The following is a 26,815-nucleotide window of genomic DNA, read 5'->3' as shown; positions in this document are numbered from 1 at the left end:
ATTAAATTTATTCCTACTTTACACCAGGCATACTTAATATATTGAAACTGCCTCTTAATTCTCATTTACTTCTGGCTAAGCTCTGAGCTATCCGAGCATAAAAATTATGGCTCAATCACCACTGCATACCCAATACTAAACACTATGTTTTGCATCTATTTGGAACTCAATAAATACTTATTATTCAATAATTCCCTCCTTTGAGTCACCATTGCCTCTGACATATGGTTAAAATATTGTACATATCATAGTTATACTCTTAATGAAATGACTTATGTCAGCCTTCTTTAACCATGAACATATGATTCAGAGACCCTCCATTTAAATAAATAGACCTTAGCTTTCATTTAAAAACAGTAGAAATTGGATCACATCAGTTTTTGCTGAATGAATAAATGAATGATAATATAACCATCTGTATAGCATATATTCCTGTTGAGTTTTCCTTAATGTAGAGCCCAAGAAACTAGATAACACAATCCTGAAAACTTGTTCCATTCTACTATTAACAAAACTCATTATAACTTTAATAATAATAACTTTGTTTCTTATCTAAACTCATAACAAATATCCTCTAAAGAAACAGAAACATATATTTAATAAATGGCAAGGATCCCCTCATTTTATTGTCTAAATCTAATTGTTATCATCAAATAGCCAGCACATTTTAAGCACATTTATAATGAAAATATCAAAGCAGCCTAGATATAATTAATATTTGACCAGATTGAAGCTGAATCTTTTCTTTCTATAATTTCCTATATGGGGCTCTAAAATATGATTGTGGACAAAAGGAGTAGCATAGCATGAACCTCTGAGCTCTACTTTCCTCTGGTCTTAAGCAATTTACATTATCTGTCTGAGTTAATTCAATTTTAAAATAATAATATATGCCATATACGATTTAAAGTGTGATGCTTAAGATTATGGCTCTTGGTAAATAAAAACAATCTCTCCCTGATTCTGTTTAGTGTACATATTCATTAAAAGGCAAAAATCCCCATAAATTAGGACAAGTTGAGGAACACAAATGAAATAAACCTTTGTAGGACATGAGTCATTCAAAAGCTGGCATTCTAAAACCTGCCAATGTTGCACCCTCTTGGAACTCATCCCTACTAGCTCCCAGATCACCACCAACTCCTTTTTGTTTGACTCTGTTCATTTTCCTTCATTAAGTGAAGACACAAATGCTCTAACTTTCAAAGCAATTAGGTAACTCGGGGAACCAAAAGAATTTCCCAGAGAATGTTCCTATTGGCATGAAAATGTAGATATGCACGGCTTTGTGCTTAATAAATGAGATATATTTCTTTATGAGTGAAAAGAAGGAAGTCATTCTAACTTCCCATCATAAAGCTTCCCACTGAGTTATTTCTTGAAAGCCACACTGTCTTTGCTTTTGCTTTTTACTTGGGTTTATGGAAGGTGGCCAGAGCCTGGCAAATCCACCTGAAAGCCATTCTGTGGTTTTGGACTAGAAAGCTAGAGATCTGAGGACTCTTGCTACTTACATCCCATTTAAATTCTTAGACAGAAAACAAATTAAAGGTTTTTCTGGGATAATTTTTTTTTGCAGATACATGGCAGGGAATGGTGTGTGATTGAAATAAAAACAGGCTGGCTGAGGCTTTTAGAGAATTATCTGAGTGTCTCACCCAAACTGCTCCTTCTCACTACTTCTTTTCTTCCTCTCTCAAGTCAGGTCACACTGTAGTTATCTTCTCACACAATCAATTACCTTGTTCTACTGATTTTAATTCCAAGATTTTTCTTTTTTGCAGTGCTGGGGATCTAACCCAGGGCTTCACTCATTCTAAGAAAGTACTCTTATCACTGAGCTACATCTGAGCTACACATCTATACCTCATTTTCATTCCTAATTAAATATCATTACTTTTTATTTCCACTGCAATATCATATTCTAACCCACTAACAGATTCACATTGAGTTTTGCAAAATTTCTTCCCTGTGGATTTCTTTTTTGGCAATTCCCAATCAATTCTTTTGTTTTAAAACTCTTAACTTTAGCCAGGCGTGGTGGCACACACTTTTAATCCCCGCGCTTGGGAGGCTGAGACAGGAGGATCACACAGGTTTAAACCCAGCATCAGCTACTTAGTGAGGCTTTCAGCAACTTAGTGAGACCCTGTTTCCAAATAAAATATAAAATGGGTCTGGGAGTATAGCCCGGAAGTAGAAAGCCTCTGGGTTCTACCCCCAGTACCACCAAAAATAAAATAAAATAAAATAAAACTCTTAACTTTTAGAATGATTTAAGCAGCACAAATAGTCTGAATGTTTTAAATTATAAAAATTGTAACATGCAGAGTACTACAAAATTTAAAAATTCAGATTAGCACAAATGTCAACATTTTGTCCTATTAGTTTCAAATCACACACACACAAACACACACACACACCACACACACACATATGCACACTACAGATATGACTAAAATCTCTTCTGCAATTCCCATTTGACTCCTCTCTCTCTCCAGATAATTTCACTTCTGGAAATCAGTGTCCTTCCATTTTATGCTCTAAAAAACTATCCAATTTTTGTATCATGACTATGTGAATAATATTTATAAAGTGGCCCATTAGGATTACATGTCATTTCTTATCCAATTTTTGAATATTCCTGGAGACAACTGCATTGTAGGAAATTAGTATCTTAGAATGTAAACATCATGAGGGTAGGGAATTTTATCTGCTTTGTTCACAGAAATACTTTTAACACTTAGAATATTCCTGTGATGGGGATCATAACATAAGGCTACCCTGAAATATAACATCTTGGCCTATAGACTATTTTGATGAAATGATGGAATTTGAGGCCCAGAATGTGCAGAAAATACTACCCCATCTTCCCTCACCTTCTCCCCTTAGCATATGAGGCCCTCATATGAGAGGTACTCTCCCCATACCTGGAGGAAATAGCCATCTTCCTTATTGTCAAAGACAAAGGAAGGAAGCTGAGTGAGCCTCAAGCCTTGCTAAGTTTAACCCAATTTACCCGTATCTTTTTTCTATCACAGTTCTCTACAGCTCCCCATTTTTTTTTGTCAAACCTAAGTATAAAAACACGAGGTTTTACTGCTTCTTCATGTCCTCATTTCCTTATGAGGGTTCTCACATCACATGAAATTGATATTAGCTGGGCATGGTGGCCCATATCTATAGGCCCAGTTACTCTGGAGGCTAAAAAGGAAGGACAAGCCTCCCTCTTTAAGGAGTGAGGCTAAAAATTTGAGACCATCCTGGGCAACACAAGGAGACCCATCACAAAACAAAAAATTAAACAAATAAAATAAAATCAATAGCAAAAAAAACCCTAAAATAAATGTGTATGCCTTTCTCTTGTTAATAGGTCTTTTGCTACAGGGGCTCCAGCCAATGAATAGGTAGAAGAGAAAGATATGCTTTTCCTCCTCTGCACATAGGACAGAGAAAGCACTAGTTTTATATTTATTGAATAAATGACTAGATAATTGAGTAAATAAATATGTAGTTTTATAGTTCCCTTTGGATAAATTTTAATTTATGACTACTCACAAACCCATCTAAGAGTTGGTCTTTGCCAAGCAATCTGGTTTGGCTTCACTCTTTTTAAACATTTTTTAATTGGTACATTTTAGTCCTACATTTTAATGGAGTATAAGATGGCAGAGGCATACATACACAAATCACTTATGTGTCTTTTTCCCAACTCCAGCCCCATTCCTTCCCCTCCTCCCTTGTGTTCTGCTTCGTGATTAACTTTGATATATTTGTGAATGTTCGTCATGTGCATTAGGGAGTTTCCCTCTTCCTCCCTCCCATCAACCTTAGGTAATCTTATTTGCTCACCTAACATTTCTCCTTCTTTGTCTAGAGTCCCTCTTATGACCCATTTTCTCCCTAGCTTCCTTATATTAAGGAGAGCATCCGATTTTTTTACTTTTTGTGACTGACTAATCTCATTTAACATAATATTCTTTGGTTCCATCCATTTCCCTGAAAATTACATAATTTTGTTTCTCTTTATGGTGGAATAAAATTCAATTATGTGCACATTCCACAGTTTTGTAACCCACTCGTCTGTTGATGGACATCTTGGCTAGTTCCATAGTTTGGCAATTGTGAATTGTGTGGCTATAAACACAGATACGCATTCACTAGTTGGATAGTTTGATTTCCATTCTTTTGGGTAAACACCCAGAAGTGGTATTGCTAGATCATATGGTGGGTTCATTCCCATTCTTCTGAGGTTCCTCCATTCTCTTTTCCAGAGTGGTTGCACTAATTTTCAGTCACACCAACAATGGATTAGAGTTCCCACTTCTCCCCACCCTTGCCAGCATTTGTTGTTGTTTATGTTTTTAATGATTGCTATTCTAATTGGAGTTAGGAGAAATCTCAGGGTTGTTTTGATTTGTAGCCTCAGATTGCTAATGATTTTGAACAATTTTTCATACTTTTATTGGCCATTTGAATTTCATCTTTTGTGAAGTCTATTTCATTTGCTTGTCCATTTTTTGACTGGGTTATTTGCTTTAGCAATGAGTTTCTTTAGTTCTCTGTATATTCTAGGTATTGTTCCTCTGTCAGAGGAGTAGTTGGGAAAATTTTTCTCTCATTCCATTGGCTCTTCGTTGAGGTTCTTGATAGTATACTTTGCTACACAGAAGCTCTTAAATTTATTGCAATCCCACATATTAATCCTCCTTTTAATTTCTTATGCATTTGAGGTCTTGTTGAGAAAGTTTTTTACCTATTTCTATGTGTAGAAGTTTTGGAACTATGCCCTTTTCAAGTAGTCTCAAGTTCTCTTGTCCAATTTCCAGGTGTTTGTTTCATCTTGAATTGACTCTTGTGCAGGGTGAGAAAGTGGAGTTTATTCCTACTTTTTGCATATAGTTAACTAGTTTTGCCAACAACTTTTGCTGAAGAGGCTATTTTTTCCAGTGTATATTTTGGGCCTCTTTGTCAAATATCAATTGGCTATAAGTCTGCAGATTTGCTTCTGAGAAAACACTTCCACTCACAATACCCTCCCCCCCAAAAAAAACCCCCACAAAATACTTAGGAATAAACCTAACCAAGTAGATAAAAGACCAATACAAGAAAAGTTATAATATATTGAAAAAATAAATTGAAGAAGACCCTAGAAGATGGAAAGTTCATCCATGCTTCTGGATAGGCAAAATAAATATCATCAAAATGGCTATTTAAAAAATGATCTATAAATGCAAGCAATGCCCATTAAATTGCCAAGATCATTCCTCATAGACATAAAATTTTCCTTAAATTCATTTGGAAAAACAAAACCCCCAGATTATCCAAAGTAGCTCTCAGTAACAAGAACCATGGAGGAGGCACCACAATACCTGACTTTAAGCTATCTGCAAAGCCATAGTAATAAAAACAGCAGGTTACTGGCACAGAAACAGACACATAGACCAATGGCTTCTCTTCTACACTAGGACTTTCTGTCCTCAATAAAAACAAGTTGAATTGGTGACATTTTCTATGTTATGCTCATTTTTTTCACTTAAAATCTTATTTCTTGCCAGGCATGGTGGCGCACGCTTGTAATCCCCGCACTTGGGAGGCAGAGACAGGAGGATTGCGCAGGTTCGAAGCCAGTCATGTGTGTTGGCTTAGGAGACCCTGTTTCCAAATAAAAATGTAAAAATACATCTGGGAGTGTAGCCCGGAGGTAGAAGGGCTTCCAGGAACCCCAGTACCACCAAAAAAAAAAAATCTTATTTCTTTCTTGACTTCTTCTTAGTTTATATATCAGATTCTCTTTCTCTTCTTAATTCTTAGTTAATTATAATTGACTACTTGGCTGCTATTGAGAATATAATTAGCTCAAAATTATATATTATTATTATTATTATTATTATTATTATTATTGTCATATTGGAATTGAATCCATGGTCATTATACCTGTGAGCTACATCCCAGTCCCACATTTAAATTTTGAAATAGGATGTCAGTAAGTTGCTAGGTGCTAGCTAGCCTCAAACCTGTAATCCTCCTGTCTTAGCCTCCCAAATAATGAACTACAAGCATAACATTACTGATTAAAATATATTCTCATAATTCAGAACTATATGCAAATATGTTTATAGACACACATCTATTTATGTGTACAAAATATTAACCCATAATCCCACCACTCATAAGCACCTTTCCTTAATATTATATAGCCTTCATTTCAGATAACTTTGTATTTAAAAATCTAGATATATGCATAAATACCCTAACATAAATATGTATATAGATATTAATGTCAGTCTATTACAACTCCTAGTTTTTTCTGAACTATTGTTCAACTCCAGGAGGTCTTATATTTCTTAGCTAGGCTAATACTCTTAACAGAGTTGTGTTAGGATTAAATGAAAGGATAATTGTAACATGCTTCAGGCATATTCTGGCATGTAGGAAACATCATATGTTAGTTCAATTTTTCATGATGAGAATGTTGTACCAGAGGGGACCCAAGCTATCATGTTATAGGCTGAAGTTGAACCACTTGAGTTAAGTAGGTGGGAAACAGGCTTGTGATACTCCCTAAAGCTAGTCCCAAGGGTATTTGTGGTGGACTTTGGAATAGCCAAAGACATCAGGAAAGTCTTCAGCTAGCAGTTCCAAGTAATCTATTACTTTGAATTAGAGTCAGTGAACAAGATTTGCAAATAACTACAGGCTCTTTGGAAAAGTGCTGGAAATTCCAATGAAAAATTAGACTTCATATGTAAGTGTAGAGACCTTTCCAAGTTCAGGATTCATTCACCTCAAAACACACACACACACACACACACACACACACAAACACATTTGAAAACCTCTACTGGTACCACTATGTAAAGGCCTACTTAGGTTTCCACAAATCCTCACTTTATTCTTCATTAATAATATCCTCCTCTCTTTTACTGCAGGTTGACACATATTTACTGAGTACCTACTTTATTTTAAGCATGCTATGAGATCCTGGGATTACAGGTATGGTACAGGACAGCTGTGTCCCTAAAAAGCTAACAATTCAGTAGAAGAGGCAGATAAGTATTTGCTCATTAAACTTTAATTTAAAAGAAATGATATAAAGAAGGAAGCAACATTTGCTTTAAAAAACAGGAGACTTAGAGATTTAAACATATTACAGATGTTTTATGAAGAAGGTGACACCTAAGAGAATAGGGAAGGGTGGGCATGAGTTATTCAAGTAAAGAAAGATGGGTGAGCACATTCTGAACAGAGAAGAAAATATACACACAGACATAGAGGAGGAAAATAATAATGTAGAGATGAAAATTATAAGTAGTCTTTTGTACTAGAATATAAAGGGACATGTAGAAAGTGATGGTGTTAGAGAGAGGAAATTTCATATGATGTCTTGAAAAGCTTGTACTATCTCCTACAAGACATCAGTAAGTATTGAGTGATAGGTTCAAGGTCTGCTTCCAGAACACATGTCACACTACCATTTTTCCTTTTTATTAATTTTTAAATTGGTGCATTGTTTCATGCACCTTAATGGAGTACAAGATGGTAGAGGCATATATGCACACATCACTCATTTACCCCTTCCCCAATTCCCACCCCTTTCCCTCTCATCTTTCCTTCTCATGTTTGGCTTAGTGACTGACTTTCATATGTTTGTGAATGTTCACTATGTATATTAGAGAATTTCTCTCTTCTGCCTCTTAACCCCCTCAGTTAGATTACCTTATTTGTTCACCTATTGTTTTTCCTTCTTCATCTAGAGTTTCTCCTATAACCCATTTTTTCCCTAGCTTCTGCATATTAGGGAGAGTACCCAATTTCTTATTTTTTGTGACTGACTAATCTCACTCACTTAGCATAATGTTTTACAGTTCTATTCATTTCCTCACAAATAATGTAAATGTGTTCTTTATGGCCAAGTAAAATTTCATCATATACATATCTCATGATTTCATAATCCATTCATCTAGACACCTTGGCTGGTTCCATAGTTTGACAATTGTGAATTATGCAGCTATGAACATAGATATGCATGCATTAGTTTGGTATTTTGGTTTCCATTCTTTTGTGTAAATACACATAAGTGGTATTGCTGGATCATATACCTACCATTTTTCTTTCAAGATAAATTTATCTCATTATGATGTATAAATACAATGCACCAATAAAAATTATATACTAAAAATAAAAAATAAAAAGATAAATTCAAAAGGTTTATTGCACCAAAACACCCTAGCATTTGAGAAAACAGCAGAAGCAGAAGTTCATTCTCACCTTCCCTCTGCCATTCTCCCCTAAAGCAAATCATTAAATCCTCATTTGACAGGAACCCTCTCAATATCCAGAAGAAAGGAGCATCCTTATCTTTGAAGACACAAGATCATAAAGAAATCTTCACAAGCAGGCCATTATTGTTATTGGATCATGCTTAAAAAACATACCAAGATGCAGCATATATATATATATATATATATATATATATATATATATATATATGTGTGTGTGTGTGTGTGTGTGTGTGTGTGTGTGTGTGTGTATGTATCCCTATGAATTTCACTATGGTGTATAATCATAAAGTAACAATAAAATAGTAATAAAATGTCAAGTCATAGTTCTCTTTGTGCATTCTCCATCAGACATAGCATAAAAACACACAGGTTCACCATCTCTTTGTATCTTCATTTCCCTATAAAAGCAACTGTTATGCATAATTTATATCACATAAATGTGTATGGTTTTCTTTTGTTATTCTTTTGTTAATAGGGGCCTTGGCCATGGACCTTAAAAAGGAAATAAATTTATTTTTACATATAAGAGCAAGGAAATAAAAGGGGCATGTTTATATTTTGGATATATTATGTAGTAGTAAGAGAAAAAAAGGTACTTAAAGCAGGTAACCTAAATCTGGGAAAAAGGAAATAAATTATTGCAATAGTCAAATGCGAAGAGTTGTAAAAATGGAGAGAAAGAAAGGCAGTTAAGAATAGTTAGCAATTCAAATGATTAGGTTGGATAAGTGACTTGATTGGGTGGCCAAGAATAGATAAAAATATATCACGATTCATTTCTTTTTGGTTTGGGCAGCTCTGAGGATGATGGTGCTCTTAGTTTAAAGAAAAGACTTGGGTGTATTCATTTTGAGTCACCCCTCCATGCCAGTCTGGTATGGAGCTGTATTTCTATTTTCTGTATTTCTATCTTTCTAATAAACTTCTTTAAATCTTCAAAAAAAAAGAAAGAAAGAAAAGATTCAGTGGGAGAAGCAAGGAGACAATTGTTGATGGGGCATGATGGTGAAATGATGGGGTCTGGACATGCTGTACTGAAATACCTGTGGACTAAACAAGCAGAGATAAACAAGCAAGTAGTTAGACTTATGGATCTGAAACTCAGAAAATTGTAGTTTTACTAAGCTGGGCTGTTGGGATTCAATAACATGCAGTAAGAGGTAAAACCATCAAAGTAAATGAAATAGCTTGGAGAGAATTATAGAAGGAAAAGCACAGTCTATTAGTGATAGAACCAGGAAAATATAAATCTTTAATGATCTAGATAAAGTGGGATAAACAACAACAAAAACCAGATCAAACCCAGATGTGGTGTTTACATAGTTCAGAGGAACTTCAAAGCATGACTTTGTAATTATCTGGCTGACAGAGGTGGGAACTTTAAGAGAGAGTGTGTCATCAGCATTGTTAATCTGAGCAGCAATATGTGTGCCAAATAAAGATTCAAAAGTGACCACTAGGTTTGGCAATATGTCAATCCTCAATATTTTTGCCAGAATTTTCCAATAGCATGATAAGGGCAGGAGACAAACTGCTTTGATGAATTAATTATGAGAAAGTTTTAAAATGAGAATACTGATCCAAGAATTTTGTATGTATCAGCTCACCACCTTCTGGCTTCCAAGGATTTAGATGAGAAATTTGCCAATAATTGCAGAGGATCGAGAGCAGCCGGAGCAGAGCGGCCAGAACAGCCGGAGCAGCCAGAGCCGCGTCGCGGAACGGCCGGAGCGGCCGGAGTGGCCAGACCCACGGTGCAGAGCAGCCAGAGCCGCGGTGCAGAGCGGCCGGAGCAGCCGGAGCGGCCAGAACCGTGGTGCGGAGCAGCCAGAGCCGCGGCGCAGAGCGGCCGGAGCGGCGCGGCCTACATCTCCCCTAGCAACACCAGGCTCCAGAGAGGAGGGAGACTCAAAACAGAGCTCAAATCCAGAGAGGAGGTACTCTGGCCTCGCGGCCTAGGATGCAGAAGCAGCGTCTTACTGCTGGCGGCAGCGGCGAGTTCACCGGACAGCCCTAGACCAACCCACTCAACCAGCCACCAGTCGCCTGAGAGGAGGGGTGGACAGCGAGCCGAGGTGAGCAGGTGCTGAACAGCCGGGCGGCAGTCAGCAGTTTTGTTGGTGCAGGGAACATCTAAAGCTCCCAAGGGCTGGGCGCAGCACAACTGGCAAGGACTCAGAGCAGAGATCAAAACCAGAGAAGAAATACGCCGCATCACGGCCGAGGGTGTGGCAGTGGTGCCATATTGCCAGTGGCGGCAGCAGCGAATCCACCGAGTTCACTACAGCTCCATCAGCGCACTCAACAACCGTGAGTCAAATTGCGGCCCGTAGGGGAGAAATCCCAGTACTGCACTCCCAGGGACTTGCGCAGATAGTCTCCCTGGGTCGGAGATTTTAGCAGTGCAGCCCAGTGGGGGAGTGGCAGTGGCAGAGATATCATACCATAGTCACAACTCCCCACTGGAGAACGCCCAACTTGGCACCCCCCACGGTCTAAGCAGCCTTGATTGACTCCCTGGGTCTGAGACTTTGTGATACAACACAGTAAAGGAGTAGTGGTGACTGAGATACCATAGACTAGAGATCCAGAGCATCTTAAGTGAACTTGTAGTGACTCAGGGAAGAACCCAGAGAAGGCACAAACTTCCAAAATCATGGGAAAGAGAAATAACAATGGAGCAGTGAATGCCAACAACACCACAACATCAGAATCTGATAACACAGAAACCCAAAGATCTCTAGAAGATCAAATTAGGAAAATAACTTTAGAAATAATAGAGGACTTTCGAAAAGAATTTAGAGAGAGTCAAAAAGAGATAAAGGATGCAATTAATGAAGTAAAGGCCTCAATTCAAAGTATAAACAACAGATTAGACCACATGGAGAATAGAATCTCGCTTCTTGAAGATGATCATTCTAAAAATGAACGCATAGTTTCTAATTTAGAAAAAAAAACCCGACAGCAGGAATCTGACATTGAAGAAATATGGGCCCATTTCAAGAGAGCTAACCTAAGAATAATTGGAATAGAGGAGGGAAAAGAAGGTGAAACCAAAGGGATCAACAATCTCTTCAGGGAAGTAATAGCAGAAAATTTTCCAAACATAGAGCAAGAGGTCGATACACAGGTCCAGGAAACTTATAGAACTCCCTTTAGACAGGATCAGAGAAGAGGATCCCCACGCCACATAATTGTCAAAATGACTAATGTGGAAGCCAAGGAGAGAATCTTAAAGGCAACAAAAACAAAAGGCCATGTGACATACAGAGGCAAACCAATTAGAATCACTCCAGACTTCCCAAACCAAGTTATGAAAGCCAGAAGGGCTTGGAGTAACATATTCCAAACTCTGAAAGAAAACAACTTCCAGCCAAAAATTTCCTACCCAGCAAAACTATCCATCAAATTAGATGGGGAAATAAGAAGCTTCCATGACAAACAGCAACTGAAGGAATTTATGTCTTCAAAACCAGCGCTAGAGAAAATACTCAAGGAGATTAACTGCAAAGAGGAAATGGGTAATTCACGCCAGAACCAAAGAAACAAGAATTCCCATCCAGCAGACAACTAAGCAAAGAAGAATAAACAGTATCTCAAACAGAAATAAGATCTTAACATGTTGGGAATTAAAAATTATCTCTCTATAATCACACTGAATGTAAACGGCCTCAACTCCCCAATAAAAAGACATAAAGTGGCAAAATGGATTAAAAGCCAGAATCCATCCATCTGCTGCTTACAAGAAACACACCTCACAAGTAAAGATAGGAACAAACTCAAGGTAAAGGGCTGGAGCAAGGTAATCCATGCTAATGGTACTCGAAGACAAGCAGGAGTAGCAACTATGATATCAGACAAGTTAGACTTCAAACCCAAACTTATTAGAAGAGACAAAGAAGGTCACATTTTACTGGTAAAAGGAATAGTCCAGCAAGAGGAAATAACAATAATCAACATCTACGCCCCAAACATAGGGGCAGCTACTTTCATAAATCAAACTCTTTGTGACATGAAGCCACACATAAATCCCAACACAATAATACTGGGAGACTTCAACACACCACTCACAATACTAGACCGATCTTCCAGACAAAGGGTCAGTAAAGATGTCTCAGAACTAAAGAACACCATTAACCAAATGGACCTCTTGGACACATATAGAATATTTCACCCAACTACAGCAGAGTTTACATTTTTCTCAGCTGCTCATGGAACCTTCTCCAAAATAGATCACATCCTGGGACACAAAATGAGCACTAGCAAATTTAAAAAATGTTACATACTTCCCTGTGTCATTTCAGACCATAATGGAATGAAACTAGAAATCAACTATAAGAAGACCCAGAGAAACAACATAAACATGTGGAGACTGAACACCACACTTCTGAATGAAGAATGGGTCATAGAAGATGTAAGAGGTGAAATCAAGAAATTTCTAGAAACAAATGAAAATAAAGAAACAACATATCAAAACCTCTGGGACACTTTGAAGGCAGTATTAAGAGGAAAATTTATAGCACTGAGTGCTCACATAAGAAAAACAGAAAATCTTCAAATAAATAGCCTTATGACACACCTCAAAGCCCTTGAAAAGCAGGAACAATTGAACCCCAAAGCCAGCAGAAGACGGGAAATTATTAAAATTAGAGCAGAAATTAATGAAATAGAGAATAAAAAAACAATACAGAAAATCAACAAAACCAAAAGCTGGTTTCTTGAAAAAATTAACAAGATTGATAAACCACTAGCCAACCTAACTAAAAAAAAGAGAGAATCAACCCAAATTATGAAGATAAGGGATGAAAAAGGAGACATTACTACTGACAGCGTAGAAATCCAGAGGATTATCAGAAACTACTTTGAAAAACTATACTCCAACAAAATGGAAAATCTGGAGGAAATCGACAACTTCCTAGATAAATACAACCTTCCTAAACTGAGTCAAGAAGATATAGAACACTTAAACCAACCAATAACAATCAAAGAGATTGAAATAGCAATAAAGAGCTTACCATCAAAGAAAAGCCCAGGACCAGATGGTTTCCCAAGTGAATTCTATAAAACCTTTATAGGAGAACTAATCCCAATACTACTCAAACTATTTCGGGAAATAGAAAAAACCGGGACTCTCCCAAATACATTCTATGAAGCCAACATCACACTAATACCCAAACCGAATAAAGACAGTTCAAGGAAGGAAAACTACAGGCCTATATCTCTGATGAACTTGGATGCAAAACTATTAAACAAAATACTAGCAACACGCATTCAAAACCACATCAAGAAAATCATTCACCATGACCAGGTAGGGTTCATCCCAGGGATGCAAGGCTGGTTCAATATACGAAAAACAATCCATGTAATTCATCATATAAACAGAATCAAAGACAAAAACCACATGATCATCTCAATAGATGCTGAAAAAGCATTTGATAAAATTCAACATCCATTTATGATAAAAACACTGCAGAGAATTGGAATAGAAGGAACATATCTCAACATTATTAAGGCAATCTACAATAAGCCCACTGCCAACATCATATTAAATGGGGAAAAACTTCAAGAATTTCCCCTAAAAACTGGAACGAGACAAGGATGTCCACTATCACCACTTCTCTTCAATATAGTACTAGAGACTCTAGCCAGAGCAATAAGGCAAGAAAAGGAAATCAAAGGAGTACAAATAGGAAAAGAAGAACTTAAGCTTTCACTATTTGCAGATGACATGATACTATATTTAGAAAACCCAACAAACTCAACCAAAAGGCTTATAGAACTGATCAACAAATTCAGCAAGGTATCTGGATACAAAATCAATCTTAAAAAGTCAGAAGCTTTCCTGTACACCAACCATAAATCCAATGAAAAAGAAATTCAGAAAACACTTCCACTCAGGATCTCCCACAAAAAAATAAAATACCTAGGAATAAACCTGACCAAGGAAGTAAAAGATCTCTACAAAGAAAATTATAAAACACTGAAAAAAGAAATCGAAGAAGATCTTAGAAGATGGAAAGACCTTCCATGTTCATGGATTGGCAGAATTAATATCATTAAAATGGCCATCCTCCCAAAAGTGATCTATAGATTTAATGCAATGCCCATTAAACTACCAAGATCATTCCTCACAGACATAGAAAAATCAGTCCTTAAATTTATCTGGAATAACAAAAAGCCCAGAATAGCCAAGGTAGTTCTCAGCAACAAAAACCACGCAGGAGGAATCACAATACCTGACTTTAAACTATACTACAAAGCCATTGTAATAAAAACAGCATGGTACTGGCAAAAGAACAGATATATAGACCAATGGAGCAGAATAGAAGACCCAGAAACAAGTCCACACACTTTCAGCCAATTGATTTTTGACAAAGGGGCCAAAAACATACACTGGAAAAAAGATAGCCTCTTCAACAAATGGTGCTGGCAAAACTGGTTAACCATATGCAGAAAATTGGATGTTAATCCCACTTTTTCACCCTGTACAAAAGTCAACTCACAATGGATCAAAGACTTGGAAATTAAACCAGAGACCTTGAAGCTCCTTGAAGAGGGCATAGGTCCAACACTACAACACATAGGCACAGACAAACATTTCCTCAACAAGACCCCAAAGGCACAACAAATTAAAAGGAGAATCAATACATGGGATTGCATGAAACTGAAGAGCTTCTGTTCAGCAAAGGAAACTATCAAGAACCTCAATCGAGAGCCAACAGAATGGGAGAAGATTTTTGCCACCTACACCACTGATAGAGGACTAATATCTAGAATATACAGAGAACTCAAGAAACTCAACACTAAGAAAACAAAGCATCCAATAACAAAATGGGCAAATGAACTAAATAGACACTTCACAAAAGAAGAAATTCAAATGGCCAATAAATGCATGAAAAAATGCTCAACATCACTGGCAATCAGAGAGATGCAAATCAAAACCACCCTGAGATATCACCTAACTCCAACTAGAATGGCCATCATTCAAAACACAAACAACAACAGATGCTGGCGAGGATGTGGAGAAGTGGGAACTCTAAGACATTGTTGGTGGGATTGCAAATTAGTGCAACCACTTTGGAAAACAGTATGGAGAATCCTCAGAAGAATGGGAACAAATCTTCCATTTGATCCAGCAATACCACTGTTGGGTATCTACCCAAAAGAAAAGAAACCAAACTACCAAACTAATGCATGTGTATCTATGTTCATAGCTGCACAATTCACCATAGCCAAACTATGGAACCAGCCAAGATGTCCATCAACAGATGAATGGATTACAAAACTGTAGGATATGTACACAATGGAATTTTACTCAGCCATCAAAAAAAACTCAATTACATCATTTTCAGGGAAATGGATGGAACTGGAGGACATTATGCTAAGTGAGATTAGTCAGGCACAAAAAATAAGAAATCAGATGCTTTCCCTAATATGTGAGAGTTAGGGAGAAATGGGTCATAGGAGGAACTCTTGGAAGAGGATCAGTAACTTTTAACTCTGTTTACATTGTCTTTGGATATACAATATTTTTTTTTTATTTTTTAGGGAGTTTATTTACTCTTTTGTTGCCTGTGCCATTGAAATCATATCCAAGAAATCACTTCCAATTTCAATGTTGTGAGGTTTTATGACCCAGATTTTCTTCTAAAAGCTTATAGTATTAAGATTTATATTTAGGTCTTTTATCTATTTTGAGTTAATATTTGTATATGTGTTAGATAAGGGTCCAATTTTATTCTTTTTCATTTATTATTATTTTTCAACAATATTTAGTTAAAAGACTAGTATTTCCTCCACCAAAAGTTCATGGAAACCTTGTCAAAAATAACTTGACAATGTATGGAAGAATTTATCTCTAGGCTTTTATTTAGCTCCAATGGTTTATATATCTGCCTTTAGAACAGTACTACACTGTTTCAATTATTGTAGCTTTATATGGTTTGAAATCAGAAAACATACATCTTCTAGCTTTGTTCTCCTTTGAGACTGTTTTGGGTATCTAGAGTCCATATTCCATATCAGGATAGATTTTTTTATGAAAAATAAATAAATAAATGTATGATAGTTTCACCTAAAAAAAAAAAAGAAAAAATATTCTCTGGTAAGAAAGAAAGCAAAAAGAAATATTGAAATGTTATCTTTAAGTCATCAAAAGTTTGGTACCAGACAAATGAAACTGTTATGTGAGATTATCAATGTTAATATTGTATAAATTGTTATAATACTAGATGTCAACCAGTAAGCCAAGCGTGGGAAGGAGGGATGGGGAGGGAATGGGGTGGGGATCGTGGTAGGGGCTAACTGGGCGAGATGTGCATGTATGTCTACAAAAGTATTTTCTTTATACCACTATGATGTATAAATACATTGCACCAATAAAAAATAAATTAAAAAAAAAATAATTGCAAAAAAAAACCCCCAAAAAAAAAAATAAAATGAGAATACTAATTACTTAAGCAAGTTGTTTCAAAAGAGGGATGCAATGAAATTAAGAGTGTGGGTATTTGTCTTTACAGAAAGGACATCTCTAAGATGAGACAGTAAATAAAAATGTGCATACCTATTAATACTAGGTAAGAATAAACAATCTTCTTTAGGTTACGAGGTTAATAATTCTGAAAGAGCTAATTTTTAATTCTGATACAACCATCCTCACTTTTTTTTTCTTTTTTGGTACTGAAGATTGAACCCAGGAGAATTCTCCCTCCAAACTACACCCCTAATCCTTTTTATTTTGAAACAGATTCTTGCTGAGTTGCTAAGGGCCTAAGTTGCTTAGGCTGGCTTCAAACCTGCAATCTTTGTGTTTCAGTTTTCCAAGTATTAGGACTGCAGGTGCACACTACCATGCCCATTTTCATCTTCACTTTTGAAAGTGAGATTTACCTCATCACTCAAGATTAAACCTTCCTAAATTCTCCAAAATTGATGATCATTTTCCCCATTTTTCTTCACTTATAGTATTAACTCCACTGTATTTCATGCAAACTTGGACTACATCTTTGTGTTTCTAGATTTTATTACATTTACTAGTATAAACTAAGACCTTAATTTATCAACCATGATAACCTCTAAGGTATCTCAAAGTGATCTGGTAGAAAATTTAACTCGGTCTTTATGAAAAATATTCCAGTCTTCAAGGCATAAAATTTGGCAACTTTCCTTAATAACTTCCTGTATCCAGTTTGTCTGTATTTCTTGTTAATTCTACACCAAAATGTATCTTGAGTATTCCAAGGCATTGTTTAGTTCAAGACACCCAGAACTCTTGTACTTAGTAGTGACAACTGCCTGGTTGGTCCACCTGCTGCTTCTACCTTCCATTTCTCCCCAAATTGTTCTTCTTCACAGCAACCAGAATACCATTTTCAAAACATGCTTTAAATCATATTTTTGTATCTACTGAAATCTCTATAATGGTTTTAATTTTATTTATTAAGCCACTTAAATCCTGAGCATATTTTCTAGACTGTATGCGGTCCAGTATTATCTCTTCTGAAACCATTATTCCATCTGTTTCTCTGTCTACAGACAGACACAGGTATTGTTGTCTTTGCCAAAAATATCTTTTTTCCCTATCATTGTTGGCTATTTCTATTTATCATGTAGCACTCAGCTAATTTTCACTTTGCCAGAGTGAACTTTTATGACTACACATTTAATATATATATATCCTCTCATATTTTCAAACTGATTTTTTTAACTTTGTATTTCTTATCACAATTGTATATGTTTTCATAAGTATGTATGTATGAGTGTGTGTATTTAACACCTCTGTGCCCACAGCATGTTAAATTATGTCAGGGCTATGCAATGGGAACCAAATGACATAGCAATCATCTCTGTTTTTCAATTCAATTTCTCTAGCATCCACTATTATAATGAAAATAATAATAATAAAATGTATCTATTGAATGAGTGAAAGAACTATGTTCATTTCTATTTTCCACAATACATTCTTTAAAAATATTGGACAAAACTTGATCTCTATATAGAGTCTGCCACTGTATCTATGAATGGCATCCATGGACTTAGAAAACTGCATGCAGATAAAAAATACTTGGAAAAAATCATATCTATACTAAATAAGTACAAAATTTTCACTTGTCATTGTTTACTAAACAATACATTGCAGCCAAGCCACTACTTACATTGTATTATGTCTTAGAAATAATCTAGAGGTGATTTTAAGTATGTACGATGATATGCATGTAGTATATGCAAATACTATACCATTTTATATACAGGATGTGAACATCTTCAGATTTTGGTGTCTATGGAAGGTAACCAATCCTCATGGATACTAAGGGATAGCTATATTTACTCACAAGATACTTCACCATGCAAAATAGATGAATATACAAGATAGCTTTACAATTTAGTGGTAATCCAGATTGAACTTAGAACAAAAATATAAAAATAAAATGTTTCCTCCCTCCAATTAACAAGAAAATAAATCAGGATACCTTTTTTCTTTTTCACATTCAAATTTTGTGTTCATGTGCACACCCATTCTCTTGCACAGAAACACACATTATAGTTCAAGTATTCCAAAAATTTTCTGAAGGTTTTCTGCTCTGCGGCTATCAAGTTGAAGGAAAGCATCAGAAACTTTTTGTCTAATGCTAAAATATAGGACTTATATGCTATTTTAAAGCACATGGATGTTTTTTAAGTGGGATGTTTTAATAAAAAGAATGTCATGTATAAATATGTCAATAAAGAGACTCCAACAAAGAAAGAAAAACACCAGTGGAATAAGAAGGGGCCTAGGGGAGGAGGGCAGTTAGGAGAAGGAAATTTGATGAAGAAAACACTCAATTGACACGATATACATAAAAAATATTATCAATGCCAATCTCAATATCATGTACAAAGAAGGGGAAGGAGTAAGAGCCAGGAGTGGGAAACTCACCAAGCTGTGTGTGCATGTATGCCTCTACCACATTGAACTTCATTATAATTTATTATTAAAATGCACCAATAATTTTCTTAAAAAAACATCTTAATGTGAAAAAATTTCCAAAGGCCTAAGATCACAGAATTTTAATATCAAGTTTTTTTTTTTTTTTTGGTGGTAATGGGGATGGAACCCAAGGGCATTCTACCTTTGAGTTACATCCCCTGTTCTATTTTTTATTCTTTATTTTGAAACAGAGTCTCACTGAATTGCAAAGGGCCTCACTAAGTAGCTGAGGTCGTCCATGAACCATGATACTCCTGTTTCAGCCTCCCAAATGCTGAGATTACAAGCGTGTACCACTGCACCCAGCAATATCAGGGGTTTGAAGTACCCTAATACAATTTCCATAAATCATCACTCATCATACAAGGGCTAGAATCTAGTGCTAAGGACTTTCTGATCTTCCAGCTTCCAAGAGTTCTGCATTAAAGTTTATTTTAATTCTGATGGATGAAGACAGCCACTAGCTGGCCTGACATGTCATACAGAAAGCTGTCTGCCTGCAGTGATTCTTTCAGCCTCATGTGTCCACTACATATCCTCTCCTATAAATAAATCTGTGTTCTCTTACAATATTGCAATAATTTTTTGTTCCAAATTAAAACTTCAAGCTGCTTTAAATTCCCCCTAAAAATAGAAACAGGATAAGGATATCCATTATCACCACTTCTTTTTAATATAGTACTTGAGACTCTATCATACAGAATGATAGGGCAAGAAAAGGAAATCAAAGAAGTACAAATAGAAAGTGAACTAAAACTTTTACTACTTGCAGATGACGTGATAATACACTTGTAAGAGCCAACAAATTCAACCAAAAGACATATAGAACTGATCAACAAATTCAGCAGTGTCTTAATACAAAATAAATATTAAAAATTGGAAGCTTTTCTATATACCAACCATAAATCCATTGAGAAAAAAATCCAGAAAACACTTCTACTCAGGATATTTCACAAAAAGTAAAATACTTAGGAAGAAACTTAACAGAACAGGTAAAAGGCCTCTACAAAGAAAATAACAAAATACTAAAAGTAGAAATCAAAGACCTTAGATGATGAAAAAATCTTCCATCTTCATGGATAGGCAGAATAAATATCATCAAAATGGCCATACTTCCAAAAGTGATCTACAGATTCAATGCAATACCCATTAAATTACCAAGATCATTCCCCACAGACATAGAAAAATCAGTCTTTAAATTAATTTGGAACAACAAGAACAACAAGAACAACAACAACAACAACAAAAAAAAAAACCAAAAACCAGAATAGCCAAAGTAGTTATCAGCAACAAAAACCATGAAGGTGCAATCATAATACCCAACCTTAAACTATATGCAAAGCCATAGTAATAAAAACAGCATGGTACTGGTACAAAAAGAGATACATAAACCAATAAACCAATGGAACAGAAGACTGAGAAACAAATCCATACACTTACAGCCAGTTGATTTTTGACAGAGGAGCCAAAAACATACACTGGAAAAAAAGATAGCCTGTTCAACAACTGGTATTGGCAAAACTGGCTAACCACATGCAGAAAAATAGAAATAAACCCCCCACTTTCTCACCCTGCACAAGATTCAATTCAAAATTGATCAAAGACTTGGAAATTACACCAGAGACCTTGAGGTTCTTTGAAGAACACATAGGTCCAACAATGCAACACATAGGCACAGGTAAAAACTTTCTCAACAAGACCTCAAAGGCACAAGAAACTAGAAGATTAATCAATACATGGGGTTACATTAAATTGAAGACCTTCTATACAGCAAAGGAAACTATCAAGAACCTCAGCCAATAGGCAACAGAATGGAAGAAGATTTTTGCCAACTACTTCTCCAATAAAAGACTAATATTTAAAATATACAGAGAATTCAAGAAACTTAGCACTAAGAAAATGAATAACCCAATAAGAAAAGGGAAAGTGAATTAAATAGACACTTCACAAAAGAAGAAACAAATGGCCAATAAATGCATGCAAAAATGCTCAATGTCGTTAGGAATCAGAGAAATGAAAATTAAAACTACTCTGAGATTTCACCTAACTTCAACTAGAATGGCAATCATTCAAAACACAAACAACAGCAAATGCTGATGAGGATGTGGAGTAGTGGTAACTCCAATACATTGTTGGTGAAATGTAAATGAGTACAACCACATTGAAAAACAGTATGGAGAATCCTCAGAAGAATGGGAACAAACTTACCATAGGATCCAGCAATACCACTTCTGAGTATCTACCCAAAAGAATGGAAACCCAAAACTACCAAACTAATGCATGCGTATCTATGTTCATAACTATGCACAATTCACCATTGCCAAACTATGGAACCATCCAAGACGTTCATTAACAGATGAATGGATTACAAAACTGTGGGATATGTACACAATGGAATTTTACTCAGCCATAAAGAAAAATACAATTATGTAATTTACAAGAAAATGGATGGAAATAGAGAACATTATACTGATTGAATTTAGTCAGTCACAAAAACCAAGAAATCAGATGTTTTCCCTAATATGTGGAAGCTAGGGAAAAAATGGGTCATAGGAGGAACTCTAGATGAAGAAGGAGATACTATAGATGAGCAAATATGGTGACCTAACTGAGGGGATAGGACGGGGTAAGAGGGAAATTCTCTAATGTTCATGATGTACATTAACAAACATATCAAAGTCAATCACTAAGCCAAACATGAGAAGGAGGGAGGGGAAGGGATTGGCGGGGATTGGGTAAAGGCTAAATTAGTGATGTGTGCATGTATGCCTCTACCATCTTGTACTCCATTAAGATGTATGACTACAATGCACTAATCAAAAATTTTAAAAAATTATTAAAGATAGTGTCTTAATTTCAATATCTTTGTTTCATTAGTTGGAAAATAACCACATGATGTGAGTATAAAAAGAAAAGTTGGAAGAAATGTTTGGAAGAGTCATATTATATTTTGGCAGTGTAAAAATTGAAATGGCTTTGAAATATAAAATAGAGAACACATGACATATAGGAACATCCTTTGGAGTAAGAACCAATAAACCAAAACATAATAAAAAAAAGCCAAAAGTAAAATAAACAAGCAGAGAAAAAGTTTTGCCTGGTGATGACATTGCTTAGAAACTTACTATTAGAGCCTCTTGGTTTCCATTATAAAAACCATTAACAAAAGCATAGAATTTTAGTTAAACTTCTACTCAACTTGATGCTAATTTTTGTTCTTTGATATATTATGACACATTTTAGCCTTTTTTCTAAATAATATTTCTCCCTCTATACTTCAAATGAAACACTTGACTGGGACTCTGCTTAGGGACTTCTGGGAATGTCCTTAGGATGGACTGCAAACTTTAGAATTCTAATCCAGTTTGGATGTAATGACAATTATGTGGACAGATGTTTCCCTAATATCTCAAGTTTTTTATCACTAGCTCAGACCAAGATGATTCTTTGTCCTACAGAGAAGACCATTCAAGATAAGAAGTGCTTAAAGAAGTGACTCCTTCCATGCATATCTGTGTCTGTTTTCAGTTGACTTAGAGGAATGTGCTGACATTTTGACACCTTACCTGTCAAGTCATCAGTGGGCCAGGAACCCAGTTGGCATGCTTTGCAGGTATACTCATCAAAGACATACTCATTTTCTTTGCAAGGTGTGCAGGTCCAACAGCAGCTGACTTCTCCCTTCCGGATCACCTAATGCAAATATATAAATTTTGGTTAATTTTATTTTACTTTTTTATTTTATTTATTTATTTATTTATTTATTTATTTATTTATTTATTTATTTATTTATTTATTTATTGGTGGTACTGGGGTTCCTGGAAGCCCTTCTGCCTCTGGGCTACACTCCCAGACCTATTTTAAACTTTTTTATTTTTAGAAACAGGGTCTCTTAAGCCAGCGGGGCTGGCTTCGAACCAGCGCGATCCTCCTGTCTCCGCCTCCCAAGCGCGGGGATTACAAGCGTGCGCCACCACGCCCGGCTACTTTTTTATTTTTATGAGGATCATATTGAAAATAATATACATTCAGACAGTGCTTGGTGCCCTCCTCCCCGCTTCCCCATTCCCTTCTCCCAACAATGAATATCCAGGTTAACCATGCTACATTCATACTTTTACACATATTCGAATGTAGTTCCTCCATCAATCAACCTCAGCCTTCTTCCTCTCCTACCCTTCCATTCTAGCTTAGTTGAGGTTTCCCCTTCATTATCTGGAGTCCCTCTCATATATCCAGTACTCCCTAGTTTGGGCATTTTAGAAAGTCCTTGTGTTCTATCCCTAGCCCCCGTAAGTATTACTGCTCTTATTTTATAATTTAAGAAGTCAAGATAAGTCTGAATGAGTCTAACATCATAAAGATGGTTGATAGCAGAGTCAAGAATTAAACTATATGCAAGTATTTGGATAATTAGTTCTGTACATCTGTGTTTAACTCAGTACCTGTGTTTATGTTCATGTATACAAACATACACATATACAAAACTGAATTCTTCTAGGATCTATGCCCCTTCTTCCCTTCCTCCCTCCCTATCTTCCTTCTTTCCTTCCTTCTTTTCTTCTTTCTTTCCTTTCTTCTTTATTAAGAATCTCTACTCTATGAATTTATCTTGGCTTCTTAAGTAGCTAAATAAGTATAAACAAAAATGAATATCTTCTAATGTGAAAAAGTCAATTACAGAAATGATGGCTTACACCTGCACTCCCAATACTTGGAAGGCTGAGACAGGAGAATTGCAAGTTCAAAAGCAGCCTCAGCAATTTATTAAGAGCCCGTTTCCAAAAAATCAAAAATGAAAGGGCTAGAATGCCCCTGAGTTCAATTCCCAGTACCAAAAAAAATATATCTCCATTGAGAAAAATAATTAGAAATTTGTACTGAGTAAAAAGGCAGAAGACAAAATTTCTGGAGATAATTTCTTGGTCTCTTTCTACTAAAAACCAGGTTCCAAAGATTCAGCCCTTTTCTTCCTCTTAAATTCCTTTGCTTTGATTTGCTCAGAATGATGTATATAAGTCCATTGAGATTATTACATACTACTTCATCTATTTGATTTTTAAGGTAGTAAAAATAATTGAAATAATTTAACAGTTGAAAAAGTCACGGATGTTGTTCTTTTAAAATTGATATCTTTTTTTTTCCCCTCACCATCACTGGCGCATGAATAGCCTCTGTGAAATGGAGATGGAAATCATTTAAAATTCCTATAAATAATTAAAACAACAGTGATTACACTCTATGTTCCTTGTTTTATATGCTGACTTTATTAATGTCTTTTGATATAATATTGTCCAAATGCTTATATCCAAACATAATTTTAAGTGGTGCTTCTCTGTTTTATTTTTTACTGTCTCTTGTGCTGCCTTTTAAATTTTTTATTGGTGCATTGTAGTTATACATTTTAATGAGATAAAAGACTTGTGTAGACATACATGTACACATAGCCCAATTAGTTCTTACCTAATCCCCACCCCATTCCCTCCCCATCCCTCCTTCCCATTCTTGGCTTAGTGATTAACTTTGATTGTTTGCTTAACTATATCATGTACTTCAGAGAGTTTCTCTCTTCCCACCTCCCATCCCCTCAGTTAAGTCACCTTATATATTTGCTCCTGTATAGGATCTCCTTCTTCATCTACAGTTCCTCCTGTTACCCATTTCTCCCTAGCTTTCACATATTAGGGAAAACATCTAATTTCTTCTTTTTTGTGACTGACTAATTTCACTTGTCATAATGTCCTCCAGTTCCATCCATTTCCCTGTAAATGATGTAATTGTGTTTTCCTTTATGGCTGAGTAAAATTCCATTGTATTCATATCCTACAGTTCTGTAATCCGTTCATCTCTTGTGCTGCCTTTTAAAACTACAGAAATACAGGCAAGGGGTGATGATCTGAAAATCATCTAAGTGAGGCAAAAGTGCTAATTAGACCTGATTAACTAGCTAAAATAATCTTCATTCTAATATTGATTATTTGTGGTTATCATATGCCACATGCTGTGATGCTTTTAAAACAGTATGCTCAGGTAAATGAGGTACCAGATAATGCATGTTGTACTTTAAGCCTCATACAAATACTAAGGCTCATTAGAACAAATATTTCATAATATTATGAGAGATTGTTATGATTTGGGTCTGAAATGTATCTTTCTCAAAGTCTCATGTGTTCAGTGGTAGGTAATTTGGAAGTAATTGGATCATGGATCTCTGATTTCATTGGTAGCCTAATCCAGTGATGACAGGATGGACAACTGGAAGGTGGGATTGAGATGGACAACCTAAGTCACTGGGCACATGCCCTGAAGGCTTTATCTTCTCTCCAGTCCCTTTCTCCCTTTGTGTGTGTCCTGGCTGTCATGAGCTTCCATCATGTCCTTCCGTCACGATGGTCTGTCTCACCTCAGGCTCAGATCAATGTAACTAGGTAACCACAAACTAAGACCTCTAAAACCATGAGCCAAGATAAACCCTTCCTTTTCTAAGTTGTTTTTCTCAGATATTTGTCACAGCAATAAAAAACTAACATAAAGATATAAGGAAAAAATTAGTGGCTTGGGAATTAAGAAGCAACACAGCCTTATTTAAAGCCACTAAGTAATTATAAAGCCTTCAAAAATTGTCTAGCTGATGCTCAGAATCTTCAAACCAAACTTTCAACTACATAAAACTATCATTGGGCAATTATTAGATTACATAAAGGAATTGGGTAGATTTAAAATTCTGAATAAATTATCTTTCCAGACCTTGACAAAAATAAGGAAGTAAAAACAGCTGTATTATTATTATTATTATTATTATTATTATTACTATTAGTGGTGGTACTGGGGTTCCTGGAAACCCTTCTACTTCTGGGCTACACTCCCAGACCTATTGTTATATTTTTATTTGGAAACAGGGTCTCTTAAACCAGCGTGGCTGGCTTTGAACCTGCGCGATCCTCCTGTCTCTGCCTCCCATGTGTGGGGATTACAAGCGTGCGCCACCACACCCGGCCAAAACAGCTGTATTTTTTGGCCTAAAAATATTCTGACTTCTTCTGGTTCATTGTTTCGTTGGTGGAAAAGTTCAGTATTTTATCAAAATAAATTCAAGTACTTTTTCTAGAATATTTCCAACATTACAATAACTTTTAATCAATCATTACAAAATATGTCTTTTTCTGATCATTTCTTTATTTATTTTTATTTTTTATTTTTTCAGGGGAGAGTGCAAATACAGTACCCCAATACCACAAATTATACAGTCGAGTTTCCCACACTTGGGGAAATCACAGACATCAGCACAATGGGAGTGAAATGGATGAGCCTCACCCTGGGAAAACCACCTTCGTGATCATGGTGTCTCCCCTGCCAGGTAAGTAATTTTTCTGATTATTTGAAAGTAATTTTTTTTTACATTTTTCATGTTATATTCTGCTTCACATGTTTTGAATATGAGACACAGTGATGACCCTCTTTTATATCAGTTCCCACTCTTTTTGAGCATACTGGAAATCGTGGCATTTTTTAAAATCACTAACAACAGGTAACATCTGAACCTTTGATAGACTAAATCCTT

General features: G+C 35.8%; 1 protein-coding gene across 2 annotated transcripts in view; it reads right to left on the bottom strand.

Moving 5' to 3' along the window:
• GRM5 (glutamate metabotropic receptor 5) overlaps positions 1 to 26,815 on the bottom strand; it is a gene marked incomplete at both ends in the record, with an annotated part of 485,189 nt that overhangs the window by 68,116 nt on the left and 390,258 nt on the right. For both annotated transcript variants that reach the window (XM_080699847.1, XM_080699846.1), the window contains one exon: positions 22,821 to 22,947. In XM_080699847.1, the coding sequence (XP_080555973.1) occupies positions 22,821 to 22,947 (127 nt within the window). The remainder of the gene's footprint in view (positions 1 to 22,820; positions 22,948 to 26,815) is intronic.

This window comes from Muscardinus avellanarius, assembly GCF_963383645.1.
Source record: "Muscardinus avellanarius genome assembly, chromosome: 1".
In the NCBI taxonomy this organism is placed as follows: Eukaryota; Metazoa; Chordata; class Mammalia; order Rodentia; family Gliridae; genus Muscardinus; species Muscardinus avellanarius.
Note: the sequence above shows the minus strand (reverse complement) of the source record. Positions and strands in the feature narration are given on the sequence as shown.